Source organism: Sarcophilus harrisii, chromosome 1 (genome assembly GCF_902635505.1).
Source record: "Sarcophilus harrisii chromosome 1, mSarHar1.11, whole genome shotgun sequence".
Lineage (NCBI taxonomy): Eukaryota > Metazoa > Chordata > Mammalia > Dasyuromorphia > Dasyuridae > Sarcophilus > Sarcophilus harrisii.
In genome coordinates, this window is record NC_045426.1 from 335,302,825 (window position 1) to 335,321,467 (window position 18,643).

At 40.8% G+C, this 18,643-nt stretch overlaps 1 protein-coding gene across 2 annotated transcripts in view; it reads left to right on the forward strand.

Moving 5' to 3' along the window:
- Nucleotides 1-18,643, forward strand: part of LOC100930850 (coronin-7) — a 110,626-nt gene that overhangs the window by 19,049 nt on the left and 72,934 nt on the right. For both annotated transcript variants that reach the window (XR_004230806.1, XM_031945601.1), the window contains exons 4-6: nucleotides 3,227-3,297; nucleotides 5,066-5,255; nucleotides 12,079-12,155. Coding sequence is in view for 1 of the 2 variants with exons in the window: in XM_031945601.1 (XP_031801461.1) it covers nucleotides 3,227-3,297; nucleotides 5,066-5,255; nucleotides 12,079-12,155 (338 nt within the window). In the remaining variant the exon portion in view is untranslated. The remainder of the gene's footprint in view (nucleotides 1-3,226; nucleotides 3,298-5,065; nucleotides 5,256-12,078; nucleotides 12,156-18,643) is intronic.

Sequence of the window (18,643 nt, forward strand, 5' to 3'; positions counted from 1 at the left end):
GCAGTGGGGATGTCCAGCCCAAGCTGGCACCTTGCACTCATGCTCAGACTGGCCTGACTCTTTCACTTACCACAGCTGTGCTGACAGCTCTGAGCCTCCAGTAGCCCTGTTCGTGCCTCATGGTGGGGACTAAGGATTGATCTCTGCTAAAGCTTTGGGGGGAGTGGGGGTGGAGGTGCTTGTTACAGTTTACATTCAAGAAATGTTTGTTGAATGCCTGTGTTTTGCAGAGCTATAGATAGGATGTAGAGATGAATAAAACAGACCTCGCCCTCCCCCATGAAGAAATATGATCCATTGTATGTATGGGGGAGGGGAGAGAAGTGGGGTAAGGTGCATGTGCTGATAAAATGCAATACAGAGTAGAATATGGCAGTATATAAGAAATGTATAAAACTGGAGAACTTTGGCAGCCTGATGAAGCCTATGGACCCCTTCTTAAAGCAATGTCTTTTAAGCACATAAATCAAAATATTTAGGATTATAAAAGTCAGTTATATTGAAATGCAGTTTAGAAATATTAAAAAAAATTAAGGGACTTCAGATTTAACAGTATGTACAAAGTACTCTGAAAAATCAAAGGGAGATATCATTTGTTCCAGTAGTCTAGAGGGTATTCATCTTGGGAAATTGCTAAGATTAGGAATACTGCCCTGTAAAGGCCTTCTCTTTGGATTTTTCTAGGTCATTAAGACCTCACTAAATACTACTGACACTCTAAGCATGAGTATGACCTGTTAGTTTGGAGGAAGGTTTTTAGAGCATTAGTTCTATGAGGAATCTTAGAATGTTAGACTGTGAAATGTTAAGAGCTGTAAGAGATCTTCACATCCCCTTCTCTCACAGATGAGGAAATGATGCAGACCAGCACAGAAGTGAGAGTGAATTTGTGTGGTTGGAGGAGCTAGGACAAGGTCCCTGGGAGTGGGGATGAAAGAGATAATTACACCAGCTAGACAGTGTTCCATAATACCAAAAACTGGGGGCTCTTTAATCTATGATTGTGGTATCACAAGTAGAAATTAAATCTAGGTTTTACCATAGTTTCCTCCTTTATACTCAATGGCTATTTGGTAAATTACTTATCATTTATCAAGGATTCATCAAAGATATTTACTGGATTCAGGTTCCCCTCCCAATTTACCCTAGACCAGAAGCCACTAAAAGATGTACTAAAGAACAGTGAAAGGGAAAGGGCTGGAATCCTGAGCATCCTAAGTACCTTGACACAGCCTCTGTCCCAGATTCATAGATGGCAGTGTGCACAGCAGAGGCCAAGAAATGAGATAACAAAGAGTTACTTCAAGGATACTATCTAGGAGATACCTGGAGAAACAGACTTCTATCCTCAGTCTTAATGAACCCAAACTAATGAACTCCAGATGGTCCAAAATCTCTCAGAAACGTTTTCCACATGTATACTGACCTGTTGTCAAGTGCCACAGAAGCAGCAGAAATAGCTGTACCACTAGCCCCACGAGTACTGAAAGTCCTGTGCCCTCCCAAAAAGTAGCCCAATGTAATAACTCTGTGAGGTGATTCTTGTAATGGGAGGCCCAAGAGAAACAGGGCTTAGCAGCCTTTTAGATCTGACTCTTTGAGGTTCTCCTTTACCACCAGGTATCTACATCCTCATTGGCCACTGCCCTCAAGACAAGAAGCGCCCCAGAACCAACAGCCAAGCTTTCGTGTTCCCCCAAATTATATCCCTTTTAAAAAAGGGCTAACAGTTATTACCTCCCCTCCTCCCCCTCAATTGCAACAAGGCTGAACAAGTGTCAGAATAGCTTGTCAAGATTGCCATTCCGGGGGGGGGGGGGCAGCTGTGTGCCCTATTATGAAGGAGTTATCAGATGTCAATGAAATAAAGGCACTGGGCTGGAGGTGTTCATTCAGGAGTTGTGGGGCCACTTTCCTAGATGCTGTCAATGGTAATTATGCCTTGGAATGCTCATTGAATTGGAAGGAACTTCACAGGTCATCCAGGCCAGTGGTGTCATATTTAAATAGAGCCACATATTGACTTGGGAGAACCACATATTGACATTATCTGTGTTGTGTAGTATTTTTATTTCTTTGGTTAAACATTTCCCATAACATTTTAATTTGGTGTAGGAGGCACTTGGGATTTTTGCAGCTCCCCACTAGAGGTGTAATACCTGTGGTTAAATCTACCCTAAGTGAAGAGCCATCGAATTCTTAATATTTTGTAAAGTAAATTTTAAGTGCTAGCATTCTGCCTTACCACTAAAAGAATTTTTGATTTCTTGCTTTTTCATTTCCAAGTATATTCTCCCTTCCCATTTCCAGCAAGCCATGCCTTGCATTAAAGAGTAAAAAGATAAAAAATAATAGAATAAAATAAAGAATAAATACATAAAATGTATTCTATAAATAATTTTTTAAAAAGAAAAGAAAGAAGGGTTGGAGGGGAAGCAGTTGAGCAAAACTAATAACTAAGCCAGTCATCGAATTTGATAGTGTGTGCAATATTACAAATTGACCATCCATAGCATATACAATATTTCAAATCTGTAGTCCCTGGAGAGATATGGTTTTCTTGTTTTTTCCTTGGGACCAAGCATGGTGGTCATTGTAATTTCAAAGTAGTTAGTTTCTTTATGTTGTTCTTTCCATTTACCTTATTATTTTTATTTATCATTTTCCTGTTTCTACTTTCTTCACTCCACATTAGTTTATAGAAATCTTTCCATGCTTTTCTGAATTTTCCTTTTCTTTGCTTCCTACAGTAGAATTCCATTAACATTAATGAACAGTTTTTGTAATCATTCTTTGATTAATACTTGCCTTCTATGTATATTCTATATGTTTATATATGTGTGTGTGTGTACACATATTATGTATATTTCTATAAATTGTTCTGGGCACATAGGAGATTTTTATAAATAATTTATTGGTTCATTGAACAGGGCAGGATTCCTTCAGTAATCCAGGGAAACACTCAGTTCATCTTTCCTTTTGATCCCTTTGCTAACTTACTTGACTCTGAATTTGAACCTAGAGCAGAAAACTTTTAGTTGGAAATGTGAATTATAAGAAATCTCTGGTATTTGCCCCCAAAGTGCCTGGATATTCCTTTGTACTTCAGGACTCAAGATGGGGGAACTGTGTATAAGCACTAGAGGTCTTTGCTTCAGGGGATTGTGTTGCAGGGTTCCAGAAGCTGAAGTCACTTTGGCACTCATTAACTATATTTCTCCTACAGATCTGGTGACTGATTTTGATTTCTCTCCATTTGATGACCATCTCCTTGCCACAGGCTCAGCAGACAAAATGGTGAGTGAGGGAATTGGGAAGCCCATGAGAGCTACTGATGGGGTCCTTTTCCCAAAACATTCTACTTGAGGATTCCTGAGCTTACAATAAGACATAGTTTAGCAAGCTGATCTGAACCTATTCCCTAGCAGTTTCCATTCTCGGGATTTGGAAGGGGGAGGCAAGATGTCGGGTAGAGGCAGGAATTCACCCAACCTCTCCCCAAAACCACTTCAAATTCCTTTAAATAATAATTCTAATCAAATTTTAGAATGTTGGAACACCCTTCTGGGGACTTAGCTGTCCATCCAAAGACAGGTAGTATTTCTATTCTAAATGGAGAGAGAATTCAAAAGAAATCCAAGTATATCTCTTCAGAGTTCTAGACTTCATGGCTCTTTTTCTTATGGATTCTGCCTCCAACTAAGGTCGTGGTGCCATATGGGACCCTATATGAATGCTATCCTTCTTTCTCTCTTTGAATACTTCTTTGCCTTGGGTTGTTCCATACACTCAATTTTCTCCAGCCCCAAAGTGCTTCCTGGGTATTATCCTTTCTTGTCCCTTAGTTCCTCTTGTAGGAGCTTTAGAAAGGGATTTAGGTTTCTAATTTCTCTTCTACCCTGCTACCTAAAACAAGCAAAAATGCTTTTAAAGATTTTACTATGAGTATTATAGGATTTAGATAGATCTATTGATTTTGCTCATGATTTCTGTGTAGTTTTAGGGTTAGTGTTCATCAATTTTTCTTCTCCCTTTAATTGGGAAGTTGAAGGAAGTCCCATCCTCAGTATAAGCTTCCTTATCTACAAACATACATTTTCAGTTTTTGGGGAAGGGCTTAAGGTGGGTAGATATTAAATGGTATCCAGTCTGGCCCAAAAGATGAAATGAAATTCATTTCTTTCTCAGTGAGTACTTCAAGAAATATAGTGTTCTCTGACACCTGTAAAACTGTGAGATTAAATCTTACACAGAGATCTGGTGAAAAGAATGAGGGTCCAGGAATAGCAGAGGGTAGAGCTCCAACTTCTCAGTGCTTATAGATGCCCTTCTCTGCTAGTGGCATCTGTTCTCACTCTGCGACCAAAGCAATGGCAAGGGCAATTGAATTCCCTAAGCAAGGTTTGAAAATTGTCCCCTTTCTGTTATTCTCTAAAAGAAGCTTTGAATTATGTCCATGTAAGACATGCAACTTTAACTTACCACAAAATAAATACTACATTGTCATAGATAATGTAATTTTCTGGCAATAAAAGTATGTGCCTTTGTAAAAATTAATTTTTTAAATATCCCTTGTTGCATCTTATATGGCTATTTTTCCTAGGCCCAGATTGACATCAGGCCTCCAGATAGCCCTATCTTTTTTTCGCAGAATATTAGCTTTGGAAGAAAGGTTCCTTAAAATCCCAACATCTTCATTTTATAGAGGGTGAGATGTTAAGTGGCTTACCTCGAGCTATACAGCAAGTTAATGGAAAAGCTTGCATAAGAACTCAGGGCTTCTGATCTTAGTTCAGTATCCTTTTCACTATAACAAAGTTATTAAGTTGGAGAATCTTTGAGGAGCTTGGGATCTTCAGACCAAATGGACAAGTCTTATAGTAGGAGACTAGCTGGTTTGAAAGAGCTCTGAGGTAGAAATTGTTTTCCTTTATTCAGCTTTACATGGATATCAGGGCTGTGAATAGAGACCAGAATGACATAAGTAAAAGAGAAATCTTTCACCATTTCCATTCTTCCTTACAAAATCTAATACCTGAAACTCATGAATGCATTTTTGTTATAGATAAAGCTGTGGCGGCTGCCCACTGCCACTGCCAACCAGGACTTGCCCTCTGCTCCTGGGGTGGTTTTGGGCCCTGAGGACTTCCAGGTGGATGTTCTTAAGTTTCACCCCACTTCAGACACCGTGCTGGTGAGCGCCTCCAACAAGGCTGTGAAAGTCTGGGATTTAGCCCTGCAGCATACCCTCACTGGTAGGTATAGTAATTTGCTCAGTCTAATTAAATACCTCAGTCTGAATAATAGGTACCATTGAAATGGTGTGTCCTTAAGTTATTTGAATTGTTTCCTTCTTCCTCGTTCCCAAAAACTCCTTTATCTACTTTCTAGTTCACACCTGGCATACTGGAAAGAGCTTTGAACTTGAAGTCACAAGAGATCTTGATTTGAATTCTTTATCCCTCTCCCCACCAAATTCTGACCTAGAAATTTTCAAGTTGTGACCCAAGGCAACCATTTAACCTTGAAGCCTCAGTTTCTTAATTGTAAAGTGGAGGTAATCATGTGGTCATAACCTTTCTTACAGGGCTGTTGAGGATCAAAGGGAATAAGGTATGCAACTCTCTGAAAACCTTAAATCTCTATGGAAATGTTATTATGAAAAGTAATTCTAATAAGTCACATAACCTGGAGCAAAAACAGCATTGGAGACAGGAGTCCTGAGCTTTGTTCTCAGTATTACCACTAAGTAGCTGTTCCACAAAAACCTATACCTCATGTCTCTGGAAATTAAATGGGACTGGGTGACCTCCAAAGCCCCTGCCAAAACTCATATTTCAAGGCCCTTTCAAGCTCTGAAATTCCCTGATCTTTACCCTGATTCCTGAGTTTCCCTAGGTTGCTTTGAAGGTGCCAAGGATAGGGGAGAGCTAAAATGGTCAACAGGTCAGGCTTCACCTGAGCTCTTCCTGGCTTCTCTAAGAATCAACACCAGATCAAGCCTTTGAACAGATTTTGGAGGAACAGAATCCACAAATATTTAGAGTATAGTAATTTTCTAGCATAAGATATCTTGGTAGGACTTCAGGAAAGTGCTGTCTTAATTGGGCAGGGGAGCAAGCGATCCAGTGCAGGCACAGGGAAGGGAGGCTCAGGGTGGAGAGGAATCTGGTGGGAGGCTCTTAGCCAAAATACAACAGCATTGGATACTCTGTCTTTCCTGGTTCAGAAGGCTAGTGGATTAGCAGACTAGCTGTGAGATCTCCAACTCAACTATAGGAGGCAAATAGTGAGCCTGTGAACCCCAGCAGAACTTGACCCGGCCCAGCCATCCCAGTGGGGAAACCTGCAGTACCAACAGTCCCAGCACAGGCAAAGAGAAGCCCCTGTTGTCCTGTGGAGACAACTAGAATAATCTCCTCTGTGCCCTAGGAGCAGACCTCAGCCTTTAAAAATGAGAAAAAAAGCAAAAAGAACTCTGACATAGAGAGCTACTATGGTGCCAGGGAAGAACAGAATACAAACCCTGAAGAAGACACCAAAGGCAAAATGCCTCCAGGTGAAGCCTCAAAGGGGAAAATGAATTGGTCTCATGCTCAAAAGGCTTTATTGGAAGAGTTCAAAAAAGATCTTAGAAGAGAGTTAGAAGAAAAATGGGGAAAAGAAATAAAAACTTTGCAGAAGAGTTTAGAAAAAGAAACAGAAATTGACTGAAGAAAAAACAACTTCTTAAAAAATAGATTTGGCAAAATGGAAAAGAAAACAACTCCTTGAAAAATAGAATTGGCAAAATAGAAAAAAGAGAACTCCTTAAAAGATAAAATTGGCAATGAGAAGGATCCAAATCAGTTACAATTGATCTGTAATGAACAGAACCAGCTATACCCAAAGAAAGAACGCTGGGAAAGGAGTATGGACCACAACATAACATTTCCACTCTTTCTGTTATTGTTTGCTTGCATTTTGGGGTTTTTTCCTCAGGTTATTTTTACCTTTGTTCTAAATCCGATCTTTCTTGTGCAACAAAATAACTATATAAATATGTACACATATATTGTATTTAACATATACTTTAACATATTTAATATGTATGGGACTATCTCCCATCTAGGGGAGGGGGTGGAGGGAAGGAAGGGAAAAGTTGAAACAGAAGTTTTTGCAAGGGTCATTGTTGAAAAATTATCCATGCATATGTCTTTATTATAAAAAGCTATTTAAAAAAAAAAGATAGAATTCTTAAGATGGAAAAAAATTTCAATGAACAAAGCTTTTAATATAAACTACGTCATTGGAAAAGCAACTGACCTGAAAAATCCAGAAAAGACATTCTAAGTATTATTGGACTACCTGAAAGCCATGAAGAAAAAAAGCCTGAACAGCATCTTTCAAGATATCATCAAGGAAAGCTGTCCTGACATCCTAGAATCAGAGGATAAAATAATCATTGAAAGACTCCACTTATCACCTCCTGAAAGAGACCTCCAAAATGAAAATTCCAAGGAATATTGTAACTAAGTAACAGAATTATCAGATTAAGGAGAAAATACTGCAAGCAGCCAAAAAAAAAAAAATTCAAATATCGAGGAGACACAATCAGGATTATCCAGGGCCTAGCAGCTTCTACTTTAAGAGATCAAAGGGCCTGGAATATGATATTCTGGAAGGCAAAGGAGCTTGGACTACAACCAAGAATCAACCATCCAACAAAACTTATCTTAAAGGGAAAAGATGGGCATTCAGTGAAATAGGAGATTTTCAGTCATTATTGATGAAAAGGTAAGAGCTGAATTAAAAATTTGATCTTAAAATACAAGACTCGAGAGAAATATAAAAAGGTCAAAAGAAAAGACCAAAAAACCTTGTTTTTAAAAAGTTAAAATGTTTACATTGCTACATGGAAAGATAATCTGTGTAACTCTTGAGAATTGTACCTTTGTCAGGGCAGTTAGAAGGGGTATATTTAGAAAGTGTAGGTATAAATTAACTTTATTGTGATGATACAAAAAAAGAAATTAAGGATGGAAAAGGGTTTGTACTGGGAGAAGAGGAAAGGGGAGGTAAATTACATCACATGAAGAGGCACAAAAGATCTATTACAGTTGAGGCAAACAATGCTTATTTGAACCTTAATTTCATTGGATTTGACTCAGAGGGAATATCTTATATAGTTTAGTATAGAAATTTGTCTTTAAAGGAAGGGGGAAGTATAGGGAAGTAGGGGGGGGAAGGGAGAAAAAAGGGGGAAAGCTAATAGGAAAGAAGGTAGAAGTAGAAGGGGGAAAGGGTTAAAAAGGGAGGGGCTGAAAAAAGAGAGGACAGATTGAGAAAGGTGGTTGTCAGAAGCAAAACACTAGTGAAGAGGGAAAGAACAAAGGGAGAGAAAAAGGTATAACTTGGGAAAAACAGGAAGGCAGGAAATAAAAAGTTAGTAATTTTAACTGTGAATGTGAATGGGATGAACTCTTCCATAAAATGGAAGTGGATAGCAGACTGAATTAAAAGCCAGAATCCTACAATATATTGTTTACAAAAAAACACATTTGAAGCAGAGAGATAAATACAGAATAAAGAAAGGGCTGGAGCAGAGTCTATTATGCTTTAGCTAATGTAAAAAAAAAAAAAAAAAATCAGGGGTAGTGAGCCTAATCTCAGATCAAACAAAAGCAAAAATATATCTAATTAAAAGAGATAAGGAAGTGAACTACGTCTTGCTAAAGGTTGTGTTAGATAATGAAGTAATGTCAATATTAAACATTAAACTAAGCAGGATAGCATCCAAATTCCTAAAGGAGAAACTAAATAAGTTGTAAGAAGGAATAGACAGCAAAACGATATTGGAGGGATCTCAATCTCCCTCTATCAGAACTAGATAAATCTAACCACAAAATAGATGAGAAAGAAGTTGAAGTGAATAGAATTTAAGTAAAGTTAGGTAGATAAACCTTTAGAGAAAATTGAATAGGGATAGAAATGAATATAGTTTTTTTCTTAGCAATAAATGGCACATGCCCAAAAATTGACCATGTATTTTAAGGCATAAAAACCTCCCAATCAAATGCAGAAAGACAAATAATAAGTGCATCCTTTTCAGATATGATGCAATAAAAATTACATGCAATTTTGGCCAAAGGGCCATGGAAAACTAGACCAAAAATTAATTGGAAACTAAATAACCTAATCCTAAAGAATGAGTGGATGAAACAACAAACCATAGAAATAATTGATCATTTCATCCAAAAGAATAACAATAATGAGACAACATACCATAACTTATAGCATTCAGCCAAAGCAGTTTTTAGGGGAAGTCTTACATATGTAGATGCTTACATGAATAAAATAGAGCAAGAAAAGATCAATGAATTAGGCATGCAGCTAAAAAAGCTAGAAAAAGAACAAATTTTAAAATTGCAATTAAATACCAAATTAGAAATTCTGAAAATCAAAGGAGAGATTAATAAAATTGAAAGTAAGAAGACATTAATTAAATGAATTAATAAACAAAACTTAAGAGTTGGTTTTATGGAAAAAACCAACAAAATAGATAAACCTTTGGTTAATTTGATTAGAAAAAGGAAAGAAGAAAAAAAATCAGTATCAAAAATGAAAAGGGTGAATTTACCATTAATGAAGAGGAAATTAAAGCAATAATTAGAAGCTTTTTTGCGCAATTGCATGCCCATAAATCTGATAATCTAAGTGAAATGGATGAATGCTTACAAAAATATGGATTGTCCAGATTAATAGAAGAGGATATTTCTTAAATAGTCCCATTTTAGAAGGTACTATGGCACATTTTGGAAAACCATTTGCAAAATCCTGGATGACCCCAATCAATGACATATATATGGGAAGGAAATCTTCATATTAACCAATGAATTTATTTATTCCCCCTGCAGGATAGAACCACATAGAAGACCCTTTCTTGACCCTTAGAAGCCTTACAGTCCAATGTAGATAAAAACTAAACATAGCAGACAATTACTATAATACAAAGCAGTCTGTGATAAGGTGTTAGGGCTGTCATGGGAAGGTAAAATTCCTCTTGTTGTCTTTGTCCCAGAACACAGCCCAGAAGCAGTGAGTGAAAAATTCAAGAAAAAAATGGAGGTTTGATGTGTGGAAAGACTGGTAGAGTTTCCTGGAAGTGCAAAGGGCTGCCTGGAGGGACAGAGTGGGCTGGAGTGACCACCTGTTGGATGAATCAGGGATGTTTAGTGTATAGGTTGACTTGGATGACCATTGAGTTCCCTTCCAATTCTCAAATTCTAGAAATTCAGAAAAGGGAGAAACAGCGTTGTGGACTAGATAAGTTGGGGAAGGTTTCAGGAAGGAGGGGGGATAAATAGGATTTAGAGAGGTGGATGTTGAGCTTCCAAAAAAGGGAAGGGAGAAAAGACCAGGAGTTGGTAATTAATGAAACCTATTTGAGAGAGAGTGAGATAGAGGTCTAACAAGGGTAGAGTGTGAGTTCTCAGAATATCTGGCATATTGAAGTTTAATAGATACTTAATTTTTTTTCTCTCTTTTTTTTTTTTTTTTTAATTTAATAGCCTTTTATTTACAGGTTATATGCATGGGTAATTTTACAGCATTAACAATTGCCAAACCTCTTGTTCCAATTTTTCACCTCTTACCCCCCCCCACCCCCTCCCCTAGATGGCAAGATGACCAGTAGATGTTAAATACATTAAAATATAAATTAGATACACAATAAGTATACATGACCAAAACGTTATTTTGCTGTACAAAAAGAATCAGACTTTGAAATATTGTACAATTAGCTTGTGAAGGAAATAAAAAATGCATGTGGGCATAAATATAGGGATTGGGAATTCAATGTAATGGTTTTTAGTCATCACCCAGAGTTCTTTTTCTGGGCATAGCTGGTTCAGTTCATTACTGCTCCATTGGAAATGATTTGGTTGGTCTCGTTGCTGAGGATGGCCAGGTCCATCAGAACTGGTCATAATAGATACTTAATTGACTTGAATAAGGTTGGGACCAGATTATAAAGTCTTGAATAACAACCCAACTTATTTAGATTTGAGGAGGCTTGAAGGTTTTCACGTCAGGTTTTCTGAGCAGGAGAATTTTATGATGAAAAGAGTGATTCAAGAAATGGTGACTCAGCAATACAGATAGAGATGGGGTCTACACCTGTTTTTTCTCTCCTAAAAGGAAACATTTCTAGGGTTGGGATATAATAATCATATTTCAATGGTGCTTCAATAATATTTCCATTATACACATGAAGAAACTGAGGTATAAAGGGATAAAGTGACTTACTCAAAAGTTACACAGCTAGTAAATGATGGCTTCTGGCCCCATGTCCAAGGTTGCTGACTTCGAGTTCATTGCCCTTTCCATAATGCCATGACTGCCTCTGTAGAAGGCCCCAGATGCTATCCAATGGCATCTATTAGTGCCTCAGGTTGCCTTGAATCTCTTGAGGAACCCCCATCTGCTCCAAATTTTTTTCCAGTGACTGGATAGCTTGCTTTTTTTTTTTTTTTTTTAAAATTATAACTTTTTATTGACAGAATATATGCATGGGTAATTTTTTTACAACATTATCCCTTGTACTCACTTCTGTTCCGACTTTTCCTTTCTCTCCATCCACCCCCCTCCCCTAGATGGCAAGCAGTCCTATACATGTTAAATATGTTATAGTATATCCTAGATACAATATATGTGTGCAGAACCGAACAGTTCTCTTGTTACACAGGAAGAATTGGATTCAGAAGGTAAAAATAACCTGGGAAGAAAAACAAAAATGCAAGTAGTTCACACTCATTTCCCAGTGTTCTTTCTTTGGGTGTAGCTGCTTCTGTCCATCCTTGATCAATTGGAACTGAGTTAGATCTTCTCTTTGTTGAAGATATCCACTGACTGGATACCTTTCTAATGTAGACTCCTCTTTTTTAATTTTTTTTGCTGAGGCAATTGGGGTTAAGTGACTTGTTCAGGGTCACACAGCTAGGAAGTGTTAAGTGTCTGAGCCCACATTTGAACTCAGGTCCTCTTGACTCTAAGGCGGGTGCTTTATCCACTTTTTGATTTTTTCCTACTTCTTCCTAGAGATGGCTACCCACGGTGACCAGGTTCAAAGCGTGGCCTGGAGCTCTGATGGTGTTCTCCTGGGTACATCTTGCAAGGTGAGTGGGGTACAGGGCCAAGGGGATCTCTGTGGACTGGCATTCAAGTTGGCAAAGGGATGGGGATGGTCATCCAGTGACCCCACAGCCCGGGTACAACAGGAGTGAGGAGAGTCCTCAGAGCCAAGAACCCAGGGACCCCTTATCTTTAGAGACCTGGGGATAGCTCTGTTCTTTCCAGCTGTCAGGCTGGTTCATTAGGGGGTAAATGTCCCAGCTTGTTTTTCCCTAGTGCCTTCTCCCTTCTCCACAACTTTCCCTGAAGGCTGACATGATTTGGCACAGCTGAGGAGAGGAAAGGTTAGAAATAGGTAAATATATGACCTGATCTCAATCTACCCAGTCCAAAGAATCAGATGTGTTCCGATTTGGGATTCATTCCAAAACAGCTCATCAAAGGCTCCTGAGCCACTTGTACCTGTAAAAGAACCCCTCTCCCATTCCTCATTCCTGCTCTCACCTGCAAAGTCCTCCCAGATTTCTGTAGGTTAGATCTGCGCCCCCAAAATGGACTAGAGTCAGGGAGTATGGGGGTGGGGTGGGAAGGCTTTTCAGGAAGGCACACTGCTCTCAGGACAGGGGAGTACTTGCCAGATTTTCAGGAAAGCCCTGTGCCTCCCTCTGTTGGTCACTGTTGGTCATGGTCCCTTATCCAGCTGTTGCCCGTGAGAATCTCTCTGGATTAATAATTCATTCACCAGCCATCCGTTGATAGAGTACTGTGTACAAAGCCCTATGTTAAGTATTGCGGCAGATGCAAAGATGGCTAAAAGAGACTTATCCTGGATGTTAGAAGTGTTTATTGGGCTTATGTGTCAGAACTGTGGGAGATAGTGTCTGGCACAGGGGGCTGCCCCAGCCCCTCTCCGCTCTTTAGTAAAAGGGTAGCAGTATTCACGGGCCGAGCACATCTCTACTCTAGAGGTTCTTAAGCCTTTTGGGGTTATTGACATCCGCCCTGGATGGTCTGAAGCCCATGGACTCTCTCAGAACAAGGTTTTTAAACACGTAACATGTGTGGGACTACAGGGGAACCTAATTATGTTTCGTACAATTGTCAGCGTATTACAAAGCAGGCTCCCTGGCCGCAGGAAGGGAGCCCGGAGAGAGCAGGGGCACAAGGTGCCGCAGCGCCCACGGGCAGGGTATTCTGGGAGAGGGCGACAGTCTGGAGTCAGAGCCACTGCTACTCAGTGCCCAGGGCCGGCTCCGGCACCCTGCAGGGGAAGTTCGATCCCAGCCGTCCCCTGGGGAGCCCCTAGTGCTTGCTGGGATCAGCCAGAGACTTGGTGAGCAGTGTGGAGCCGGGCTGTCACCCTGGGTTGGGGCCAGAGGGGTGGGTTGGAATTCCGCCTCTGGGAGCTAGTTGTGTTGCCATCTCTGGGCTGGTCGCCACGGCCAACCTTCTGGGCAACAGCAGTGGAGAGAAGGCTGAAAGCTTAGGGAGGCTCCCACTTGTGGAGGTCCCTGCATGTCCTTTTAGATTCAGAGCTAGAAGGGACCTTAAGACTCATCTGGGCCAATTCACTCATTTTACAGATGGGGAAACCGAGACCCAGACAGAATGAGGAGATATTTCTGCCCAAAGATGCCATAGCAGAGCCAAGCAGAGGAGCCAGGCTTCAGAGCCCTGTTCCTAGTTGTCCTGAAATGAGACTTTTAGGCAAAGCAATAAAAGAAATGATTGAGATGCAGAGGGGGAGGCATTGAGGATCTGGTTCTGCATTTATGGACTCATCCCATATGTATATAAAGCCCCAGAGGACTCATCTGGAGGCCACTAGGTGTCGCTATAGTACATAGAATACTGGTCCTGGAATCAGGAAGTCCTGAGTTCCAACTCGGCCTTCAGTCACTTCCTAGCTGTGTGATTAATTGTCCTCCCCCCCCCCCCAAGTCATTTCATCTCTATTTGCCAGTTTCCTCAGTTGTAAAATAGGCCTCCTAGCAGCACTTACCTAACATGTTTGTTCCGAGGATCAAATGAGGTAGCTTTTGTCAAGGTCTCCACGCGAGTTCTTTCTCTCCTTTTCCTTGTCTTCCTCCCACACCTTCCCCAACTTCTCCAGAGCTGAATAAAAGACTGTCTTTTCACTTCCTAGCTGAGACTTGGAGGGTGGGGAGAGAGTAAAAGCCATTCAGAAGCCAAATACCCTCCTCTCCCAGTTGAAGAGGACGCTGGGCCAATGGGTGTGGCGAGAGCAGCACTCAGAAGCATTAATGGGCTCCTTGGAGGAATTTCTCCCTTTCTGTGCCCAGGACTTTTGTAACAGAGTGGGGAAGGCTCAGTTTTCTAACATTTCTGGAAACTCAGTCTTCTATAACCATCCTGAGGGACAGCCAGATGGAGGGGATGTTCATCTTGTTGGAAGAAGTTGCTTTCTCTTTATTTTTATACAGAGAATTCAGATCTAACCTCAGACACTAATTATGTGACCCTGAAAGAAAAAAATAAGTATTTTGTCCTCCTATGATGTTACCTACTCCTTAAATTTTTTTTCTCTTATAATTTTACTTTTTAGTCAGTTTGGGGAGAGGAGTGTGAGAGAGAGAGAGGGAGAGAGATCACTTGCTATATGTAAGTTCCTGTAGTAGGTGTTAAAAGACAAAAGGAAACAGTCTTTGCCTTCTAGAAGTTTATATTTAACTTTTCCCTCTCGGGGCATAAATATACCTGATGATTTGATAGCATTTACTTCAGATCAAACTCTCATGTTCTAAAGTCTCTGAGTGTTCTGGAACTGAGAGAACCTTGGAGGAGAAAGTTGTCTTTAGTTGAGACTAACAATGAAGAGCTGTGTATGTTGCATATAAGTTCATGGGAGTAGCCAGATTAATCAGAATATACCCTTGGAGCTAAGTATCATGATACTTTACAGATGGGGAAACTGAAACTCTGAGAAATGGAAACAGTTTGCCCAAGGTCTCTTGGCTCCTAACTCAGTACTCTGTACCCATTTCGTGCTGTACTGTGAAGAGGCAGAAGTGACGTTCAAGGGGTTCCTGAGCTGGAAATTGTCCCAGATAGGAAAATGGGCATGCCCTCCAGGGACTGGATATCCATGTCGGGAGAGATTCAGAATGGGAAATGCCTTGGACTCCTGACTCCTCTAATAAGCAATATGACCTTGGCCTAGTAAAAGGGTAGGAGAGGGAGGGAGTTTCTAAGGTCCCTTCCAGCTTGGATGTTATATAATTTGGTTTTCCTCCATATCTGGATTTCTCTGCAAGGGTTCAGAGTATGGGTCCCAGGGTAGAAGGGGAACATAGGGAAGGTTTCTCTTGGTGTCTCTTTTTTACCCTTCTTATTTTCTTCTCTCTTTCCATGCCTTCTCAGAAACCACTTATTGATCCTTTCTAACTTTTCCCATTTGGTTCCTTTAATATACTCTGCATCCTGTCAGGGCAGCCAGAGGGCCTAGCCAGGAGTAGACAAGGGTGAAAGGTCCTTGAATCTCATCCCAGGGCTAGGTGAGTTGAAGGGAGCTGGTAAGCAGAATGCTATTCTGACAGCTAAATGTGTCACCTGCTTGAACAGGTTTCAGAAAACTTGGCTGTGGTTTCCACAGTAACAGTCCAGGTTCCCAGGGTCTGGGCTCACTGAGGCAGCAAAGCAGCAGCCTGTTGTAGGAGGGGAGGTGGGGGAGGTGTTGGAGCGTGTGTGTGCACTTCATACGGATTAATTTGTGCTTTAATAATGTGCTACATTTAAATGAGGTGGTGGCAAGCCTCTAATCCTGAGGGCTTCCAATGTTGGAAGATGCTTCTACTCAGATATTCTGAGTAGAAGCAGCAGAACAGAAAAGAAAGATAAGAAGTAAAAAATATCAGAAAGGCAGAGAGAAAAAAGAAAGGCCTGGAGATCACCAAGGCCTGAGTCAGAAAGACTTAAATTCAAATATGGCCTCAGACATTTACTAGCTGTGTGGTCCTGGGCAAGTCACTTAATCCTGTTTGCCTCAGTTTCCTCATCTGTAAAATGAGCAGGAGAAGGAAATAATCACAAACCATTCCAGTATCTCTACCAAAAATATCCCACCTGAGGTCAGGAAGTATCAGATGCAATTGAAATGACTGAAAAACAATTAAGTTGAAGGAACTGTTCTCAGAAGACCTGGGTTCAAGTAACTAGTGTGATATTTGTTAACCATGTGACTGGACAAGGCATTTTTTTAAATAGCCTTTTATTTACAGGTTATATGCATGGGTAATTTTACAGCATTAACAATTGCCAAACCTCTTGTTCTAATTTTTCACCTCTTACCCCCCACCCCCTCCCCTAGCTGGCAGGATGACCAGTAGATGTTAAATATATTAAAATATAAATTAGATACACAATAAGTATACATGACCAAACTGTTATTTTGCTGTACAAAAAGAATCAGACTCTGAAATATTGTACAATTAGCTTGTGAAGGAAATCAAAAATGCAGGTGGGCATAAATATAGGGATTGGGAATTCAATGTAATAGTTCTTAGTCATCTCCCAGAGTTCTTTTTCTGGGCGTAGCTGGTTCAGTTCATTACTGCTCCATTGGAAATGATTTGGTTGATCTCGTTGCTGAGGATGGCCTGGTCCATCAGAACTGATCATCATCTAGTATTGTTGTTGAAGTATATAATGATCTCCTGGTCCTGCTCATTTCACTCAGCATCAGTTCGTGTAAGTCTCTCCAGGTCTTTCTGAAATTATCCTGTTGGTCATTTCTTACAGAACAATAATATTCCATAACATTCATGTACCACAATTTATTCAGCCATTCTCCAGTTGATGGGCATCCATTCAGTTTCCAGTTTTTAGCCACTGCAAACAGGGCTGCCACAAACATTCGTGCACATACAGGTCCCTTTCCCTTCTTTATAATCTCTTTGGGGTATAATCCCAGTAGTAACACTGCTGGATCAAAGGGTATGCACAGTTTGATAACTTTTTGAGCATAGTTCCAAACTACTCTCCAAAATGGTTGGATTCATTCACAACTCCACCAACAATGCATCAATTGGACAAGGCATTTTAATGCTCTGAGCTGAATTTTCCTCTTCTGTGAAGTGGGCTTGGTAATATCTGCACTCCCTACCTCCTAATTCAGTAAAATGTATTAAATAAAGGCTGTGAGAGCAGAGTTTTGAACTGAAAAGCTTGGAAAGGGTACACTTCCTTCCCTTCTGGAGCTTATGAGCTAGTCTAGGAATGGCGTATGTTCGTGATTTTGGATTATGGTTGTGTCACTTGCATAAAACAGGGACAAAGAGTTATGGGGGTCTTCCAGAAGGAAAGAGTTTTGTTAATTGTATCAGGTAAGGCTTGCTGGAGGACAAGAAACTGGAGTTGGGCTTTATAAGATGAGTAGGAATTTGAATGCCTTGGGACAAAGTGGGGAGGGGGAGGGAGGTGTAATGTGTTGTACAGAATATAGTAAGTAGTCCACTTGGCCTGGACAGGAACACTGCAAATTCAAGCTGGAAAGGTAGGGAGATACCGAATTGTAGAGCTGTGGATACAAGGGAAAGGAATCTGTGGGTAATAGGGAGCCCTTGAGGATTTTGAGCACAGAAGTACTGTGGCTTGAATGAGAGACCTCTGTAGCGGTATGTTGAGGCAGCTAGGTGGCGCCACAGTGCACAGGGTGCCCGGCCAGGAGTCATAAACATTCTTCCTGAGTTCAAATGAGGTCCTGGATGCGTATTAGCTGTGTGGCCTTGGACAGGTCACTTACCCTGTCTGCCTCAGTTTACTCATCTGTGAAATGAGTTAAAGAAAGAAATGGCAAACAGCGTAAATGCCAAGAAACCCAAACGGGGTCACGGAGAGTCAGTCAGGCAAGAGTCTCAACAGTGTGAGCTCTGATCTCTCTTTCCTGGCTGTGGGCAGGGGCCGTGGCTGCTCTTTTCCGCAGCTTCCTCAGCTGAGGCATCCTTCCTAAAGTTAGCCCATTCTCTTATTGGCCAAATCTTATAATTAGAATGTGCAATCTGCTCCTTCTCATCCATTCTTAGTGCAGGAAAGGGCTTTAAAGAGGTCCTACCCAGTCACTGTTTTTTCCTGTTTGTGTTAGTGGGGCCGCAGTGGGACAGAAATCCCATGCCATTCTGGTTCCAGTTTCAGTTCTCCACTAACTCAAAAGCGGGAGCTTGGAGACCTTATCCTCAGTGAAATCAAAGCTGTTGCTCCCACACCCTTTCTCCAGACCGTAGTCTCTCCATCTGCAAAATAAGCAACATGCTCCTGAAGGCTTCTGTACTTCTGTTCTCTACCTGGAGGCCAGGCTTTTGAAAAGGTTTCCTGGCTGGAGAGGATTTGAGGGGAGGTGGCCACCAGAGGGCACCCTCCCCACAGTGATCGTGGCCTGGGGCACTGGACAGCCCGGGGAATGGATGATCAGCGCATTGGATTCCCCAGCTTAGAAGAAGGGTGTTCTCCACCCTCCTTGGGTTGGTTGTCATTACCAGCTGTAGGCTCAGTACTTTGTAACTTTCAGTCTAGGCCC